Source organism: Phyllobates terribilis, unplaced genomic scaffold (genome assembly GCF_046119375.1).
Source record: "Phyllobates terribilis strain yellow unplaced genomic scaffold, ASM4611937v1 Scaffold_9__5_contigs__length_417890890, whole genome shotgun sequence".
In the NCBI taxonomy this organism is placed as follows: Eukaryota; Metazoa; Chordata; class Amphibia; order Anura; family Dendrobatidae; genus Phyllobates; species Phyllobates terribilis.
Genome location: NW_027362769.1, coordinates 14,339,992 through 14,360,474, shown reverse-complemented (window position 1 = coordinate 14,360,474; position 20,483 = coordinate 14,339,992). Strand labels below are relative to the sequence as shown.

General features: G+C 46.3%; 1 protein-coding gene across 2 annotated transcripts in view; it reads right to left on the bottom strand.

Moving 5' to 3' along the window:
• The window catches only part of PTH2R (parathyroid hormone 2 receptor), a 2,210,872-nt gene that overhangs the window by 837,009 nt on the left and 1,353,380 nt on the right, over nt 1-20,483 (bottom strand). For both annotated transcript variants that reach the window (XM_073645571.1, XM_073645570.1), the window contains exon 8: nt 446-506. In XM_073645571.1, the coding sequence (XP_073501672.1) occupies nt 446-506 (61 nt within the window). The remainder of the gene's footprint in view (nt 1-445; nt 507-20,483) is intronic.

The window sequence follows — 20,483 nt, the reverse complement described above, 5'->3', positions numbered from 1 at the left end:
GGACTTTTCTAAAGGTTAGTAACTATGTCATGCTTTAACAAACATGTAGAACAGAGTAGGCTTAAAGATCAATACCAGCAGAATTTTAGAATAGTCTCTGATAAGATATTGTTACAAATACACTTGAACTACATAAAACCACAGGAGTTCCTGCTATCATAGTTTACCAACATATAATTGCCTAGTAGACTGAAAGCTAATAAATGGCTAGAAATGCAATAATTGCAAGATACTGAAAACATTGTACAGTCTTTTATAAAGCCAGAATATATAGAAAGGGACAGTGTATACATTTAAATTTAGTGTTGTGGAATCATAATATATCTCAGTAAGTAAGTGATGTGAAATGGACAATGCATCTATGGAAATGGTTTTTACGCACAGTTTATATTCAATTGAGCACAGAACATTATTTTATATATTTCCATAAAGTGCTATATCTTACCTTGCATCTGCTAATGTAGCACGGACCACTGCCCACACTATTACAAATACAGCTGGGAAACCTACAATGCAAAGAAAGTAGAATAAGCTAGAAGGGATTCTTCAATATTTTTGCTTTCTCTTCTATCTTACTCATTATGAATTAACAGTTTTGTGATAATAAGTCCTGACAATGTGGCATTTCACGGCTGCTTAGTACCGAGCCATAATAGGCTTCCAAAAGAATTGCATGGGGCTTAATTGTACCTTTGTATGCTTCTAATTTCATATGGAGGCATACAGAAGTTTTTTCTGTTCTATTTATTCTGTACGATTTTTAGCATAAATATTTGAAACATACTTCATTATGTGTCATATTAGAGTGCTATTCCATAGAAGCAAAAATTCTAGCAAATAATCTCTCATATACAGCACTAAATGTAAATGTTATTGCAGAACTTAAAAGATAAAATGTTATCATAGTGGTGAAAGAAATGGCACCTGCACCAATACCTTGTATTAAATACAGTAAGTTACTGAGATTAATTTACTGCGGCTTTCATCCTAGTGAGTAGTTGGATTATAGGTCTGCCTTTGTGTTAACCATCTATGAGTCTATGAGGATTTGAGGCGGTTAGCTGCAGTCAGGGACTGCAAAACAATTATGGGCACCTTCTGGGGCTGCTGCCAGAACCATTTATGTATATGCTCTCATGCTTTGTGTTCCACTGGCTCTGGTATGCCTTCCAGTGACCTCACTTCCTGTTTACGTCACTAGGGGGCGAACTTCCGGTTTGCGTGGCGTGCGATTCAGTGACCTCATTTCCGGCATGTGCTGCTGGCGGAGACAGGGGCTCACATTTCCAGAATATGGATGTGTGTTTTATGTGCACGGCTCGCGCTGTGAGAGCTTAATGGCTTACGCTGGATTGACAGTGTGCGTGACATGGTTTGAAAATGGGCGCCCAATCAGAGATACAATTAGTGAACTCTGGGAGATTAGTGTGTGTGTCTATATATGTGGGAGATGTTCCCATTTCTTCATATGCAGCACTGACTGAGCGTCTGGAAAGAATGATTGATGTCCTCTCCAGTTCCCCTGATGAACCCTAGTGATTACCAGGGAGAAACCTGTTGAGACGAGATATGAAGGATCACCAATGATAAGTGTTGCTCCCTATCTACTTATATAATATCAGAGTGTGGATGCATTTGGGACATGATATGAGGGACTATCTATGACAAGTGTTAAGTCCCTGTGTATCTGAGATAGGATATAAGGTACCACCAATGAAATGTGTTATTCCTTATTACATGATATCTAGACTGCTGAATGCATCTAGGGTCGTGATATGAGGGATCACCAATGATAAGTGTTTTTCCTCATCTATTTATAAGATATCAGACCGTTGATGCATTTGGGATATGATATTAGGGACTATTTATAATAAGTGTCAAGTGCCTGAATATTTGAGATATGACATAATGCATTACCAATGTTATTCCTTACTAAATGATATTGAGATTGTTATAATGCATTTAGAATTGGTCATTTGTTTTGCTTGTATGTGTTACAGTCTCTATCACATTCTGGCTCTGACAATTTAGAACGACATAGAGCAGGATGCACATGTGATACCGGTCTGTGGGCATTACCTCTGGGGATTATTCTGATATATAACAGAACCTGCTTTATTAGCTTTGGTTATTTAGTATATGCTGGTATATGTATGAATGTAATAAGCCAGCTATCTTGGAACAAATCTTGCCTTCTAAAATTTCCCAGGGCTATTATTACTGTTGCAACATACAGACTTGGGTTTCTTTAATGTATATTTATGATGAATTGTCGGCCTCTTAATCTTTACGTTCACTTTTTCCTATCTTTTTTTCATGATTGTGGTTTTTTAATTATAAAAGTAGATATTTACCAGGGATATTAGGGACACCGACGTGGAGCTGGGGCGCCACAGAGCAAAAATTAGGGTGCCCACCTCCGCTGTCAGGAAGGGAGAGAATTTAACGTCAAAATAGGGACAGACAGAGCCTGTAATCCTCCCTGACTGATGTGTGACTTATCCCTGATCCCTGGCATTCCGTTTCATGTTTGTTGTTGTGGTGATTATTGAGTCCTTTTTAGTATATTTAAATAAAAGTTATATTTTATGGGTCTAATCTCCTGTTGGTTGTCAAGCCACAATGATTCAAGGTATGTGTGGAGAGAAAAGGGCATAGAATTTCAGGAAAAGAACATCACTCCAACCATTAAGCATGGGGGTGGATCAATTATGCTTTGGGGTTGTGCTGCGGCCAATGGAAAGGAGAACATTTCACATGTAGAGGGAAGAATGAATTTAATGAAATTTCAACAAATTCTCCATTCGAACATAACACCATCTCTAAAAATCTGAAGTTCGATTGGTAGGAGCAGCGAAGAGTGGACAGCAGGAAGCACGAAGGCAGCACCCTTCCACCGCCGGCCTAAGTTACCATCAATAACCGGGGTTAAAGTTGAACACTGCCAGCCCAAGTCACCACCTCTGAAGGGAACCACAACCAATCGGAAAGTAACTGGATACTTAGTCACAGTAAATAATGTTTTTGCTTGCATTTGCTCTCACCTCTATAATCCTTCACTTTTTACAAAACCACCTAATCCCTAGACCTCAAAAGGAACTGGTTGTCTCTCCTGCCATCCTCCCCATCCATATCGCTTCCTCCTCAGAACTTTTCCTCAACATACAATCCTGTGTCTCTAAATACAGAAAGCCACCTCATGCCCTCTCCTGCTCCCACCTACTAACACTTTCTCTGCTCCTCCTCACTGCCAGCGATATCTCCCCAAATCCGGGTCCCCCTCACCACACCACTACAGTCACATCTACCTCCTATCCATGGTCTACCACAACATTACACAACCTCTCTAACCTTATACCCATTTGCCCAGTGCAGCTTCCCCAGTACCACTAACAAGAGCTCTATGGAATGCTTGCTCTGTCTGCAAAAAACTTTCATGACCTGTTCATTACTAGCAAACTTTCCTTCCTCGGCATCAACAAAACCTGGCTCACTCCCTCTGACACAGCCTCTCCAGCTGCACTTCCATACAGTGGATTCCACCTTTCCCACACCCCCCGCCCCATTGGCAAGCATGGTGGTGGAGTTGGTTTTCTCCTGTCAGATAACTGATCCTTCTCCCCAATTCCACCGCCACCCTCTGTTACTGTCCCCCCTTTTGAAGTGCACTGTGTGCGCATCTACTCCCCCTCCAACCTCCAACTGGACATCATTTACCACACCCCCAGGGCCAGCCACCACCCTTCTTCAACCACATCACCACCTGGCTGCTTCATTTCCTTTCCACTGACATCCCCACTATCATGGGCAACTTTAACATCCCCATTGACACTTCCCTCACAGCTGTCTCTAAGCTGCTATCTCTCACTTCCTCTTTCAGCCTCGCTCAATGGTCCTCCGCAGCCACTCACAAGGATGGTCACACTCTGGACCTCATCTTCACCCACGTCTGTTCCCTATATAACCTTTATAACTCACCTCTCCCTCTTTCCGACCACAACATACTTACATTTTCTTCCCTCTCCTCTCCAGGTCCACAATCCCCACTCCACAAACCTGCACACCCTCGCAGAAATCTTAAAGACCTTGATCTACACTCACTTTCAGCGTCCCTTCTCCCTCTTACAGACATAAGTTCCTTACACAATGCAGATGCTGCTGCCGCTTTATATAACACCACAATATCTGCAGATATTAGCAGAGGAAGCTTTTGCCTACAATCCCCACAGCCCTTTCTCAAATCTACTCAGCCCTCCTCCTCTGCCATTATAGAAGATCAACTTTCCGCTCTACTCTCAAGATTACACTCTACCTAATCCCATCCCATCCCACCTCATCCCTCATCCCAACCTATCACTAGCATCTGGTGTCTTCCCCTCATGCTTTAAACATGCCTCAATCACATCCATCTTTAAGAAGACATCCCTTGACCCATCCTCCCTTTCTAGCTATCACCTCATATCACTTCTCCCCTATGCCTCAAAACTTCTGGAACAAAAAGTCCATCTTGAACTGTCCTCCCACCTCTCCTTCTACTCCCTTTTTTACTGCTTACATTCTGGCTTCTGACCGCACTATTCCACGGAAAGTGCCCTGACTAAAGTCCTACTACTAATGACTTACTAACTGTCAAAACTAAGTGACACTACTCTGTCCTCCTCCTCCTTGACCTGTCGTCTGCATTTGACACAGTGGAACATTCCCTCTTACTACAGATTCTCTTATCTCTTGGCATCACAGACTTGGCTCTATCTTGGGTCTCCTCATACCTAACAGACTGGATATTCAGCATCTCCCATTCACACACCACCTCCTCACTTCGCCCCCCTATCTGTCGGTGTCCTGCAAGGGTCAGTTCTAGGGCCCCTGCTCTTCTCCATTTACACCTTCAGCATGGGACAGCTCATAGAGTCCCACGGTTTTTAGTATCTCCCCTATGCTGATGACACACAGATCTACCTCTCTAGACCCAATATCACCTCCATACTAACCATAATCCGACAATGTCTGTCGGCCATTTCATCCTTCCTCTCTGCTAGTGGCGCGCCCCCTTGGGACGTGGGGTACTCGGTGCCGGGCTGGTCGTTGCTAGGGGAGATGTCACAGTGGCGGTGACGCGGTCTGTGACCCAGGGTGGTCAATTAAAAGGGGGATATTTACAGGGGAATTAAAGTTCTTATATTATATACAGTTTGTGACGCCACCAGTGGTATGCGGCTAAAGGGAGCCACCGCTGCGGAGCAGGTACTCTGGAGCTGGTGTGAATGCAGCAGAGTTGGTTTAGCTCTCCACAGGTAGAGCTTAGCTCCAGGGCAGTGTAGATGTTGTAGATGTTGTAAATGGTGCTGGGCAGTATGGCGCAGTTGATGGAGCCGATAATAATCACAGAGATAGTAAGGTGCAGTCCTCAGGGTTTACTCACGGTTTCTTAGACTTCCAGTTACCAGTACTAGAGTAACTTCCCACGGCATCCTGTGCTTACTCAGGGAGGGGTTCAGCAATCTCCCAGGTCTCTCCGGAGTACGTAACGGGACCCCCTTCTGTGTGTTCCTTCTGGCCGTCTCCCTGCACCTCACACCCATTGTGTCAGGCCAGTGGCCGCGGACCTTGTCGGGTGACGTCTTCTCCGTCGCCTGGGTACTCTATGGCCACCTTTCTGGTAATTAGATGTGGATTTTGTCTGCAGTACCTGAAATACTGCAGCCTCCGCTTTCCTAGTTGAGGCTTAAAGAACTCTGCTAGTTTAGGGACCGGTCCCCTCTGTGCGACCTGACCCCTCCACCTCCTGGTAGATTCGGGCGTACGGGTAGCCTCCAGCACTACCCATACCCCTGGGGTCCCTTCCATGTTCCTGGAGCCTTTCTCCTGCTCCTCTCCTCCTCAGTCTGTCCTGGGCCTCTCTCTAGGCCCTCCTCTTGAGCAGAGCTCCTGCTCCCTCTACTTCTCCTCTCAGACTGCTCTGAACTCCCAAGGTGGCTTCTCTCTTTATACTATTCCTAACAAGTGCTCCCCTGATTTACTTCCTCCACCCACACCCACTACATGGTTCCCCCTCACTTTGGTCCCCCCCCACTCCAGCCAGGAACAGGGCTCAGCAGGGAAGCAACGCAGCTTTCCCCTCCTGCTGGTCTGAAGTAGTGTAGTGTTGAATGCAAGTGTTAGGGTCCCAGGCAGTACTCCTTCCTTACCTGAGCGTGAGATACCACACCTCTGGGTGAGATGCAGTAGCACTGCGGCGACTGAACCCGCAGGGGCGCCACACTATATTTCTAAAACTTAACATGGACAAAATAGAATTCATCATCTTTCCCCAATCTCACTCAACCTCCCCAATGGACCTATCACTTAAAGTAAATGGCTGCTCATTCTCCTAAGGCCCGCAAGCTCGCTGCCTTGGGGTAACCCTGGACTCTGATCTCTCCTTCAAACCACATATCCAAGCCCTTTGCACCTCGTGCCAACTCCAACTCAAAAATATTTGATCCGTACATTCCTTACTCAAGAATCTGCAAAAACCCTAGTCCATGCCCTCATCATCTCCCACCTTAACTACTGCAACCTCCTGCTCTGTGGCCTCCCCTCAAACATTCTTGCACCACTCCAATCTATCCTTAACTCTGCTGCCCGACTAATCCACCCGTCACCCCGCTATTCCCTGGCCTCTCACCTCTGTCAATCCCTTCACTGGCTCCTTATTACCCGGAGACTCCAGTTCAAAACCCTAACTTTGGCATACAAAGCTATCTACAACCTGTCTCCTCCATACATCTGTGACCTAGTCTCCTGGTACCTACCTACATACAACCTCCAATCCTCACAAGTAGTGTTGAGCGAGCACTAAAATGCTCGGGTGCTCGAAGCTCGGGCCGAGCTCGCCGTGATACTCGGGTGCTTGACCCGAGCAACGAGCCCAATGTTAGTCTATGGGAGACTCGAGCATTTTTGCGGTGGCACCCCCGGCAGTCTTTTAAAAGCCTAACAAGTGCCCAAAACGATAGTGACAGTGCTCAAATGACATGGGGACAGCATGGGGATCGCCCCAGGAAGCATTTCTGACCCCCAGGTCACTGCTGTCAACAACGTGGTCAGAGGTATTAAGCCACTTTTACAGGCTCACAATAAAACGTTCAAAAACGAAAGTGAAACTTTTTTCCTGTGAAATATGTTAAGGAACATCCTTTCCAGGGTAAAAACTTGTGTATAAGTTAAAATAAATGACCAAAAACAAAAATACTCCTCCACACCTTCGGCTATGTTCACAAGTAGCATTTTTTATGCGTTTTTGCACTTTTGTATTGCTTTCAACTATGACAAATGCATTCACCGTGAAATGTCATTTTAACATTTTACAACCTAATATGGCCATGTGCTGTGTGACACATGCATAAAGTGCTGAAAAGACAAGGGAACAGCATGGGGAAGACCCCTGGAAGCATCTCTGACTCCCAGGTCACTGCCTACAAGTGTGCCCATCATAAGTGATCCTTACCGCATCAGAAGATGCAGACTTGCAACTATCCCCATGCAAGTTCTAGTCCCAGGGCAGTGTTCAATTGTACCTCCCCCATTCCTTGCAATACAAGCTCAAGTATGCAGGCTGCCACCCACCCACCCCCAGGCTGCAATACCATACTGCTTGCTTGCTTGAACTTGAAATTAGGCCTTTTAGGCATGTGGAGGCGGAATCTGGCCACCACGTCATGGCTGTGTTGGCGGCCTCGAATCTAAACTCAGTCCCCAGCCGCCCGGCTGCCGGGTGTACATACTCGGTCCCCAGCCGCCCTGCGGCCGGGTGTCCACACACGGTCCCCAGCCGCCTGGGGGCAGCCGGGTGTCCATAAACGGTCCCCAGCCGCCCCTATTTCTCCTTGGAACATCCCCCCACACACTTTTCTTAGCCCGGCCTGCGTTAGGCAGCATTGGACGAGCCCACCAGAGAACCAGACTCCTCCGGTGAGCCCTGACTTCTCCATCGGTGGAGTTGAGAGTGCCAAGGTGAGGAGCATGATGATGATGACAGAAGTTAGCATCTGCTATGTTTTCTTTTAATGCAAGTGTAAGTGTGCAGCCTGCCACCCACCCACCCCCAGACTGCAATTCCATACTGCTATCTTGCACTTGAAATGGGACCTTTTAGTTTGGAGGAGGCCGAAGCTGGCCACTACCTCATGACTGCTTCGGCAGCGAGGTATCCATACTCAGTCCCCAGCCGCCCATATTTGTCCTGGTGTGCCTTATACATAAGATTAAGCGCGTATACCAAAACATTACCTGTGCCCTCCCCAGTGCATTTAGTGGGAAGGAGAGCCTATTAAGCTGTAGTGTGTGCATGCCAAACCCCTGTTCATGGTACATGCGAAGATGCCTCCCACCTTGCACCTGTCGTTGCAGACTTGCAACTATCCCTATTCAAGTCCTTGTCCCAGGGCAGTGTTCAATTGAACCTCTCCCATTCCTTGCAATGCAAGTGCAAGTATGCAGCCTGCCACCCACCCACCCCCAGGCTGCAATACCATACTGCTTGCTTGCACTTTAAATTGGGCCTTTTAGGCATGTGGAGGCGGAATCTGGCCACCACGCCATGGCTGTGTCGGCGGCCTGGTATCCATACTCAGTCCCCAGCCGCCTGGTGGCCGGGTGTCCCCGCTTGCTCCCCAGCCTCCAGGGGGTGGCCGGGTGTCCATACTCGGTCCCCAGCCACCCCTATTTGTCCCGGTAACCTTTCCCACACTTTTCTTAGCCTGGCCTGCTTTAGGGCAGCATTGGCCGAGCCCACCGGACTATCAGACTCCTCCGGTGGGCCCTGGCTTCTCCATCAGGGGAGTTGAGAGTGCCAAGGTGAGGAGAATGATGAGGATGATAGAAGTTAGCATCTGCTTTGTTTTGTTGTAATGCAAGCGCATGTATGTAGTAGCGGCTAGGCCTGAGGTGGTCAGCGTTTTGGCGCATATCCCACCTCCTCTGAGGATTGCTGGATGTTTTCCTGCTACTATCCAAGTTCTATGACTCCCGTTAAAACAAAGCTTCAGGTGATAAATGATGGATGAGGTAGTGGCAAAGGAGAAAGAGCAGGAGGAACAGGGACCATTCACATCAATATCAGGCCAGTTAACCAGATATGTCTTGTAGGATATGTTTCTGTAACAAAAGGAGCGGTTCGGCTACACAGTTATAGAGCATACAGTGAGTGCAATGCCTACCAAAAATTTCGAGCCACTCCAATGCCCCTTGGAAATGACATGGAGGTCAGAGGGCGTTAACTAAACCTTTTTTTCCATTTATAGCAACTGGGTCTCCCGTGCACTGTTGGCCTAAGCAGTGAATGGAAGGCTTTCCTAAAATTATGAGGAACTGCAATGCCCCTTACAAGAGCCATGTGTGGCACCCCAGGGGTCTGGTCACCACAGTAATAGAGATATTACATCGGAGAGCAAGTGGGAGGTTTCCTGGTCAGGATCCCTTAAACATGCAACATCCTCCTGCCCCAATCCTGGGAGGGGAGAATTCTGCCCTTATAAACTGGATATGGGGCGGGGTTGAGTGAGTCAGAGAACAATCCGAGTCAGAGTGAGAGCAAGGGAAAGTAAAAGCAAGGAGCTCTGTAGGAACTAGGAGCTAAAGACCAGGGGCTGGAAACTGAGCAGAGGTCGCCCTGGCAGAAGACAATAGGAACCGGACACAGCTGTCCGAAGCTGTGAGGACTTATATATCCTGCAGCAGAAACCAGCCGGCAGGGGATTTCAGGTCCTCTGGCCATAGAAGCCCGGAGGCTCAGTCACAAGCAAGGGACCAGCACCGCCATCGTGGAGTGGAGGCTAACAGAAGGCCCCAAGTCACCAGCCATACGGGTGAGCACTACACGGTACACTCAGGGACGTGGGCTACTTCTACCCGCTTACAGCAAGGTAGCCAGGAAGAGTGCAGACAGACGGGGAGGCCTACAACTCCACCTGGCCAGGGGAACTCCTGCTTGCTCACAGACTGACCAGGCCTCTTATGCTAGCCAGTACTCCCGGGAGGGTCTACCTTATAATCATCAGTAAAGACCCTGAACTGCACTGCAAAGACTCGGAGTCATTCCTGCTGCGCTCGTGCACCATCACCACCATCATCCACACTCACTGCCCTGAGGCTATACTCCTCCCGAGGGGAGTTATCCCATTCTATGCTGCGCACACACCAGCCTCAGCGGTCTGCCTCGCAGCGGTGGTATTCCCTGACCGCAATCCACAGGTGGCGCAGTCGGACAATTAACCTCAAAACCTAAGAAAGACTGCCACTGGTTTGACCAGCCTGAGCCACGGGACCGGGTCACCGCCACGGAGACTAAAGACCCCAGAGACCCGGCACTGGGTATCCCACACACGTGTACACACGGCCCAGGGGGCGCGTCACATGCAGTACAGCATATTACAAACATAAGTCCCATTATTGGGGAGTGGGTGTCCCATGGTATTTGCTTATGATTTCCAAGCAAAAGCTGCCAAAAATTAGGACGGAGCAACTTGCAATGCCCCTTACAAGAGCCATGCAGTACAGCATATTACAAACATAAGTCCCATTATTGGGGAGTGGGTGTCCCATAGTATTTGCTTATGCTTTCCCAGCAAAAGCTGCCAAAAATTAGGACGGAGCAACTTGCAATGCCCCTTACAAGAGCCATGCAGTGCAGCATATTACAAACATAAGTCCCATTATTGGGGAGTGGGTGTCCCATGGTATTTGCTTAGGCTTTCCCAGCAAAAGCTGCCAAAAATTAGGATGGAGCAACTTTCAATGCCCCTTACAAGAGCCATGCAGTATGGCATATTACAAACATAAGTCCCATTATTGGGGAGTGGGTGTCCCATAATATTTGCTTATGCTTTCCCAGCAAAAGCTGCCAAAAATTAGGACGGAGCAACTTGCAATGCCCCTTACAAGAGCCATGCAGTACAGCATATTACAAACATAAGTCCCATTATTGGGGAGTGGGTGTCCCATAGTATTTGATTATGCTTTCCCAGCAAAAGCTGCCAAAAATTAGGACGGAGCAACTTGCAATGCCCCTTACAAGAGCCATGCAGTACAGCATATTACAAACATAAGTCCCATTATTGGGGAGTGGGTGTCCCATAGTATTTGCTTATGCTTTCCCAGCTAAAGCTGCCAAAAATTAGGATGGAGCAACTTGCAATGCCCCTTACAAGAGCCATGCAGTACAGCATATTACAAGCATAAGTCCCATTTTTGGGGAGTGGGTGTCCCATAGTATTTGCTTATGCTTTCCCAGCAAAAGCTGCCAAAAATTAGAACGGAGCAACTTGCAATGCCCCTTACAAGAGCCATGCAGTACAGCATATTACAAACATAAGTCCCATTATTGGGGAGTGGGTGTCCCATAGTATTTGCTTATGCTTTCCCAGCTAAAGCTGCCAAAAATTAGGATGAAGCAACTTGCAATGCCCCTTACAAGAGCCATGCAGTACAGCATATTACAAGCATAAGTCCCATTATTGGGGAGTGGGTGTCCCATAGTATTTGCTTATGCTTTCCCAGCAAAAGCTGCCAAAAATTAGGACAGAGCAACTTGCAATGCCCCTTACAAGAGCCATGCAGTACAGCATATTACAAACATAAGTCCCATTATTGGGGAGTGGGGGTCCCATAGTATTTGCTTATGCTTTCACAGCAAAAGCTGCCAAAAATTAGGATGGAGCAACTTGCAATGCCCCTTACAAGAGCCATGCAGTACAGCATATTACAAGCATAAGTCCCATTATTGGGGAGTGGGTGTCCCATAGTATTTGCTTATGCTTTCCCAGCAAAAGCTGCCAAAAATTAGGACGGAGCAACTTGCAATGCCCCTTACAAGAGCCATGCAGTACAGTATATTACAAACATATGTCCCATTATTGGGGAGTGGGTGTCCTATAGTATTTGCTTATGCTTTCCCGGCAAAAGCTGCCAAAAATTAGGATGGAGCAACTTGCAATGCCCCTTACAAGAGCCATGCAGTACAGCATATTACAAACATAAGTCCCATTATTGGGGAGTGGGTGTCCCATAGTATTTGCTTATGCTTTCCCAGCAAAAGCTGCCAAAAATTAGGACGGAGCAACTTGCAATTAGAGATGAGCGTTGTTCGACTCGAACTGTTCGCCAATCTCAAATTCGAGCTGTTTTGGGCGGTGTTCGAGCCGTTCGGCGAACACGAACGATTTGAGAAAAATTCGGCTGTTCGAGGTTATGTTTGATAACTGTTCGTGCACCAAAATCATAACTGGATTTTTTCTCAGTAATGATGAAAATTAATGTTAATACGCAGTTTGAGTGTACAGCGGGGCGGGGGGAGAGGCAGGGGATGGATCTCTGCAGGAATAATGAAGATCTCCATTTTTTTTTCTCTTTCCCGCAGTTACAGTGGGGAGGTGCAATCTGTCAGCCTATCAGCAGCGCACACACGGAGCGAAGTGCTTTTTTTCACACAAGCAAGGGCATGTGTCATTGGCTGTGTATGTCACATGTCCTTGCCCTATAAGACCAAACCATTTTCCCCGTCGCCACCATTTTCTCACTGCTGCAGCTGCGTGTTAGACGGCACCGCTGTTGCTGTGTGCGCTATACCTTGTTAATTTCAAGCCAATTTTCGCACAATCTACAGATAGCTTGGGAGTAGGGAACAGTTGTGATTGCAGTCCATTTAAGGACTAGGTTACAGCATTTCCTACGACTTTTATCAGGCAGGTCTGTGCTCTTAAATAGATAGGTTGTGGGAGTAAAGACTAATTGTAATTGCAGTCCTTTTCAGGACTAAGTTACATCAGTTCATATCAGTTTTTGCCAGGCAGGTCTGTGCCAGTGCTGTGCAAGTTTTTTTCACAGCATTTGGCTGAATCTAGCAAAGCTAATCATTTTTGGCCTATTGCAGAGTGTGTTAGTCAGTGGAGTAGCCTATCTGTGTTGCAAGATATACCACCTGTGTATAGAATACCAATTTTTTTACTGCACCTAGTGAAGTAAAATCTTTTGGGCATAACATCATTCTATTAGTCCATCTATACTGACCTCCATCAGCTTGCAAATTCAAAATAATTTTTTGTCTACATCTAGCTCTGAAAAAATATTTGGCCTTCTAGCAGTGTGTGGGACTTTCTCTATTAGTCCATCTATACTGACCTCCATCAGGTTGCAAATTGAATATAATTTTTTTCTGCATCTAGCTCTGAAAAAATATTTGCTCTTCTAGCAGGGTGGGGGACTTGTTCTATTAGTCCATCTATACTGACCTCCATCAGGTTGCAAACTGAATATAATTTTTTTCTGCATCTAGCTCTGAAAAAATATTTGGCCTTCTCGCAGTGTGTGGGACTTTCTCTATTAGTCCATCTATACTGACCTCCATCAGGTTGCAAATTAAAAATAGTTTTTATCTGCATCTAGCTCTGAAAAAATATTTGGCCTTCTAGCAGTGTGTGAGACTTTCTCTATTAGTCCATCTATACTGACCTCCATCAGGTTGCAAATTAAAAATAATTTTTATCTGCATCTAGCTCTGAAAAAATATTTGGCCTTCTAGCAGTGTGTGGGACTTGTTCTATTAGTCCATCTATACTGACCTCCATCATGTTGCAAATTCAAAATAATTTTTTGTCTGCATCTAGCTCTGAAAAAATATTTGGCCTTTTAGCAGTGTGTGGGACTTTCTCTATTAGTCCATCTATACTGACCTCCATCAGGTTGCAAATTAAAAATAATTTTTATCTGCATCTAGCTCTGAAAAAATATTTGGCCTTCTAGCAGTGTATGGGACTTGTTCTATTAGTCCACCTATACTGACCTCCATCACGTTGCAAATTCAAAATAATTTTTTTCTGCATCTAGCTCTGAAAAAATATTTGGCCTTCTAGCAGTGTGTGGGACTTTCTCTATTAGTCCATCTATTCTGACCTCCATCAGGTTGCACATTAAAAATAATTTTTCTCTGCATCTACCTCTGAAAAAATATTTGGTCTTCTAGCTGTGTGTGGGACTTGTTCTATTAGTCCATCTATACTGACCTCCATCAGATTGCAAACTGAATATAATTTTTTTCTGCATCTAGCTCTGAAAAAATATTTGGCCTTCTCGCAGTGTGTGGGACTTTCTCTATTAGTCCATCTATACTGACCTCCATCAGGTTGCAAATTAAAAATAGTTTTTATCTGCATCTAGCTCTGAAAAAATATTTGGCCTTCTAGCAGTGTGTGGGACTTTCGCTATTAGTCCATCTATACTGACCTCCATCAGGTTGCAAATTAAAAATAATTTTTATCTGCATCTAGCTCTGAAAAAATAATTGGCCTTCTAGCAGTGTGTGGGACTTTCTCTATTAGTCCATCTATACTGACCTCCATCAGGTTGCAAATTAAAAATAATTTTTATCTGCATCTAGCTCTGAAAAAATATTTGGCCTTCTAGCAGTGTGTGGGACTTTCTCTATTAGTCCATCTATACTGACCTCCATCAGGTTGCAAATTAAAAATAATTTTTATCTGCATCTACCTCTGAAAAAATATTTGGGCTTCTAGCTGTGTGTGGGACTTGTTCGATTTGTCCATCTATACTGACCTCCATCAGGTTGCAAATTGAATATCATTTTTTTCTGCATCTAACCCAGCCAATAGTTTTTTCCTAATACCACAGTTTGGCCACTCAGCTCTGATCGGTTCCCATCCATTGTTTTTTTGTGCAAACAACTCCAGAGTTGTGAATTAGTTAACCACCAAAATGAGTGGAAAAAGGCCTGCTGCTGGTGGAAAGGGGAATAGGCGTGTTGGGAAGGGGAAAAAAGGTTGTGTCCGTGCGGGTAGGTGTTAAAGCAACAGTAACATCTGCAGAAGAAAGACCATCTTCCAGCCAAACTAAAATGTTTACTTCTTTTAGCGGACAATGTGATAAGATCCATTTCTTACGGCCACGACAATCGCTACAAATTCCAGATGAGGCACAAAAACAGCAGGTGCTTCAACGGATATTAAGTGTTCCTTTAAGTGGGCTCTAGTCCACATCAACTTCAACATCACAAATACTCCAGTCCTCAAAGGTGTCACCCCAATCGCACTTGCTTCCTCACAGCTCCCAAATCTCCAGCTGCCTGTCTGAGTATGAGGTAGAACAGATGGTTGAGTCTGCAGAGCTGTTTACTCATACTATAGCCTGGGAATCAGAGGTCGACTCCAGTGCTTCTGTGAATCCAGACGAGGAAATGATCTGCACCGATGGCCAGAATCTTTATGAGTCGGATCCAGGACCAGACGCAGAAGGTTCTGACCATAATGTAGACCCTTATTCCCAAACTGTAACTCCTGTTGGTGGAGACAATGAGGAAGACGATGATGAGACTCAAATACCTGATTGGAGCGACAACTTTAGATTTTTGTCAGGGCAGGAACAGGTTGGCTCTGAGGACGACGGGTGTGATAACGTACAGGTGGTGATGATGATGAGGTTGGAGATCCCACTTACTGTCAACCCACAGTCAGCCAAGAGATGAGGTCAGCAGAGGAGGTGGAGGAGGATGCTAGTGACGATGAGGTCAGGTTGCGCCTTCCTGGACAGAGACGTAGTACTGGAAGCACGTCAACAACTGCATCCTCAAACACAACTCTGCCTCTCACCACATGTCGTGGTGGCTCTTCAGGTCGCATGGGTGCTAAGCCTTGCATAGCCTGGGCATTTTTTCAGATCGATAAAGATGACCCAACTCGTGTTATCTGTAACATTTGTCAGCAAAAGCTAAGTAGAGGCCAAAAAATACATAGTTTGAGTACTTCATGCATGAACCGGCACATGGACATGAAGCATAAGTTGCAGTGGGAAGCTCACTGTGCTACAATGCGGCCTAGCCGGCCGGGCAAACCACCGTCTGCCATATCTTGTGCATCCGCGGCCTCTTCATCCTCTGTGACTGGGGGGACAGCAGTCACACCTGTTTTGGGGCGCAGACCTGCCACTTCTTTACCCGCAACAGCCTGCGTGATTGGCAGGTCATCATTTTCTTTGGAGGTGGTAACACCAGCTGGTGTTGAGCGCTGTCCGACATCGATAGCACCACCTTTGGATCAAGGCAACCTAACATGTCCGCCTGCATTTTCCTCACAGACCCGCAGTTTGCCGGGGACACCCTTATCAACCCCGTCAAAGCACAATAGCCAGCCCTCGGTCCCTCAGATGTGGACAAGTAAAAGACCATTTCCTCCTAGCCATGAGAAAGCTAAGAGGTTGAATTTCACCATCTGCAAGCTCTTGGCTACAGAAATGCTGCCTTTCCACCTGGTGGACACAGAGGATTTTCGAGACCTTATGTCCGTCGCAGTGCCCCAGTACCAGATGCCCAGTCGGCACTACTTCTCAAAGAAAGGTGTGCCTGCGCTCCACCAGCATGTCGCACACAACATCACCGCTTCTTTGAGAAACTCTGTGTGTGACAGGGTGCATTTCACCACAGACACTTGGATGAGTAGGCATGGACAGGGGCGTTACATGTCGCTGACTGGGCACTGGGTAACTATGGTGACAGCAGGACAAGGGGCTGCTGTCCAAGTCTTGCCGTCCCCACGAGTTGTGCGTCAATCCTCTTTATCTCAAAGTTCCTCCACTGCTTCTGCCTCCTCAACCTCCTCTCGGTCCTCCACCTGCACCCAAAGCCTGTCTGGTCATGCCACAAGCTTTCTAACTGCGCAGAAGGGATCCTGCACACCTCCTTACTATGCTGGCAGTAGGACTCAATGTCATCAGGCGGTTTTTACTTTGAAATGTCTGGGAAATGTGAGTCACACAGCTGAGGAGTTGTGGTCAGCTCTGGAGAACCAATTTCATGAATGGTTGTATCCACTGGACCTGAAACCAGGGAAGGCCGTGTGCGACAATGCTGCAAACCTGGGTGCGGCCCTTCGCCGGGACAATGTCACACACGTGCCTTGTATGGCTCACGTGTTGAACCTGGTTGTCCAGCAATTTTTAGCCCACTATCCCGGACTAGATGGCCTTCTGCAGATGGCATGGTCGCTGTGTGCTCACTTCCGCCGTTCGCACAGCGACTTACATCTCTACAGAAGTCGTTGGGCCTGCCACTTCACCGGCTAAAATGCGATGTGCCTACCCGGTAGAATTCACCTCTGCACATGTTGCAGCGACTGTGGCAGCACCGACAAGCCCTGGTGCAATACGTTCTGACGTATAGCCTGGGCCAACGAGATCCAGAGGTGGGGCAAATCACGCTGGAGGAGTGGTCTCAGATCAGGGACCTATGCACCCTTCTGCACAGTTTTGAAATGGCGACGAAGATATTTAGTGCTGACGATGCCATTATCAGCATGACTATTCCGGTGATTTACATGCTGGAGCACATGTTAAACAGAATTCGGAGTCAGGTGGTGGCACAAGAGGAGGTGGAGGAAGTAGAGGAGGAGGAGTTGTATGCGGAAGGGCTAACATCTGCAAGGTCCAGACGGTCGGCAGCACCAAGGCGGCAGGCATGTGAGGGTGGGGGAGATGGTTTTACCAGGGCGCATGGTAGCAGCCAAACTAGTGAGGAAGGTGCAGGAGCCCAGGAAGAAGTGGAGGACGAACTGATGGAAGACTCATCAGATGAGGGAGACCTTGATCACATTTCTGTTGTGCGAGGTTGGGGGGAGAGGACAGAGGAAGGAAGCATGATTGTTACCTCGCCACCAACACAACAGGGACTTGGAGCTCCTGGATGCGCAACACACATGAGTGCCTACTTGCTGCACTACCTGCAACATGACCCTCGAATTGTGAGAATTAGAAATAATCCTGACTACTGGGTTGCCACACTGTTAGATCCCCGGTACAAAAGTAAATTTGCAGAAATTATTCCTGCCATAGAAAGGGATGCACGCATGCAGGAGTATCAGCAGAGACTGTTGCAGAATCTTTCATGTGCTTTTCCACAAAACACCAGTGGTGCACGTAGTGAATCTCACAGTTCCAACTTGCCAACCGTGGGACCGTCGAGTGTTCAGCACTCAAAGCGTAACAGAACCACAGTATCTGCTGGTAACATCAATTTTGCGGAATCATTTCACCACTTTTTTAGCCCATCCTTTCCAAGGCCACAGGAGACAAGAAGTCTGACACATAGTCAACGCCTAGAGACGATGGTACAGGAGTATCTCCAAGTAAACATTGAAGCCATGACTGTGTCACTGGACCCTTGCTCTTTTTGGGCTTCCAATCTGGATAAATGGCCGGAGCTAGCCGCTTACGCCTTGGAGATCTTGTCATGCCCCGCAGCCAGCATTCTGTCTGAACGTGTGTTCAGCGCTGCTGGTGGTGTGCTGACAGATAAGTGCACGCGGCTCTCCACTGATAATGTAGACAGACTCACGTTCCTAAAGATGAACAAATCATAGATCCGAAATGACTTTTCTACCCCTGTGTCATCCTGGGGAGAGTAAAAGCTTGATGATTGGTTAAAATCACCTCACCAACCGTTTTAAGCTTTCAAATTACTAATCATGTTTATCTGTATCTTGGCTGGAAAATAATTTGGGCTTTGTAGCAGTGAGCAGCACTGATTCTATTAGGCCATCTATAATAAGCTCCACCAGATTTAAAATTACTAATCATGTTTATCTGTATCTTGGCTGGAAAATAATTTGGGCTCTGTAGCAGTGTGCAGTACTGATTCTATTAGGCCATCTATACTAAGCTCCACCAGATTTAAAATTACTAATCATGTTTGTCTGTACCTTGGCTGGAAAATAATTTGGGCTTTGAAGCAGTGTGCAGCACTGATTCTATTAGGCCATCTATACTAAGCTCCACCAGATTTAAAATTAATAATAATTTTTAGCTGCATCTAGCCCGCAAAATAATTTTGGGGCTCCGAGATGCGCAAGACACATAATTGCCTTCTTGCTGCACTACCTGCAACATGACCCTCATATTGTCAGAATTCGAAGTAATCCTGACTACTGGGTTGCCACACTCTTAGATCCCCCAAACTTTTCGATCAACCTTTTCATTTTAATAAAGACCAAAAAAATGGTCATTTTTGAAATTATAAGCATTAGCAGGTTATTAGAAACTGAAATCAAACAGTTTTCAACTCAAAACTTTATTCTAGGTGATGTTACATTTTCACATAGGACCCCTTGTTTGAAAGGAGCTTCTGAACTCTCTCGTCCATTGAATTTGTCAGGTTTTGGATGGTTTCTGCTTCAATTGTTTTGCATGAGGACAGAATATCCTCCCAGAGCTGTTGCTTAGATGTGAACTGCCTCCCGCCATCATAGACACTCCTTTTGTATGATGCTCCAGAGGTTCTGAATGTGGTAGAGGTCAGGGGAGCATGTGGGTCACACCATAAGTTTGTCCCCTTTTATGCCCATATCAGCCAGAGATGCAGATGTTTTATGTGCAGCATGAGATGGTGCATTATCATGCATAAAAATGATCTTGGTGTGGAATACACGGTTCTTCTTCTTGAACCATGGCAGGAAGTGCTGTTTGAGAAACTCCACATACATTATGGAGTTCATCTTTACCCCTTCAGGGATCCTAAAGGGGCCGACAATCTCTCTCTCCATGATTCCAGCCCAAAACATTATTCCACCTCCTCCTTGTTGGCGCTGTAGCCGTGTTTGCGTGGGGTGTCCATCAACCAGCCATCCTCCACTCCATCCATCTGGACCATCGAGCGTTGCACGGCACTCATCCGTGAACAAAACAGTTTTGAAATCAGTCTTCATGTAATGTTTGGCCCACTGGAGCCGTTTCTGCTTGTGTGAAGTGGATAGAGGAGGTCGACAGGATGGCGTATGCACAGCTGCAAACCTCTGAAGGACCCTGCATCTTGTTGTTCGGGTGACGTTGGAGGCACCAGCAGCTTCAAAAACTTGTCTGCTGCTATGACAAGGCTTTTTTGCCGCTGCTCTTTTAACCTGACGTAATTGCCTGTAGGAAAGAGTCCTCAATTTGCCCTTATCAGCACGCACACGTGTGTACTGTTGAATCAGCTACATACTTCTTGATTGCCAAGACACTTCATCCTGATCATCGCACAATGTTGATTGTAGTCATGCCTTGACCTAAACACTCCACAATTTGTTGCTTCTCAGCAGCCGACACATCCTTTTTCTTTCCCATTTTGGCAGAAAATGTAGGGTGCTTAATAATGTGGGACAGCCTTCTTAAGTAGTCTTGCCTTTCATTGGACACACCTGCCAAACTAATTAGCACAGGTGTCTGCAATTGCTTACAGTGATATAAAGAGCCCTGACACACATGACCATCAATGATTTTAACTGACAAACAAACAAATTCTTCCCTTATCACTCATAAACACTTTTTGCATAATAATTTGGAACACAGTGTACATGTTCTTTTCCACAAAACACCAGTGATACACGTAGTGAATCTTACAGTTCTAACTTGCCAACCGTGGTCTGTATGGAGTTGTTCAATAAAGGGCCCAAAATTAAGATAACATAGAT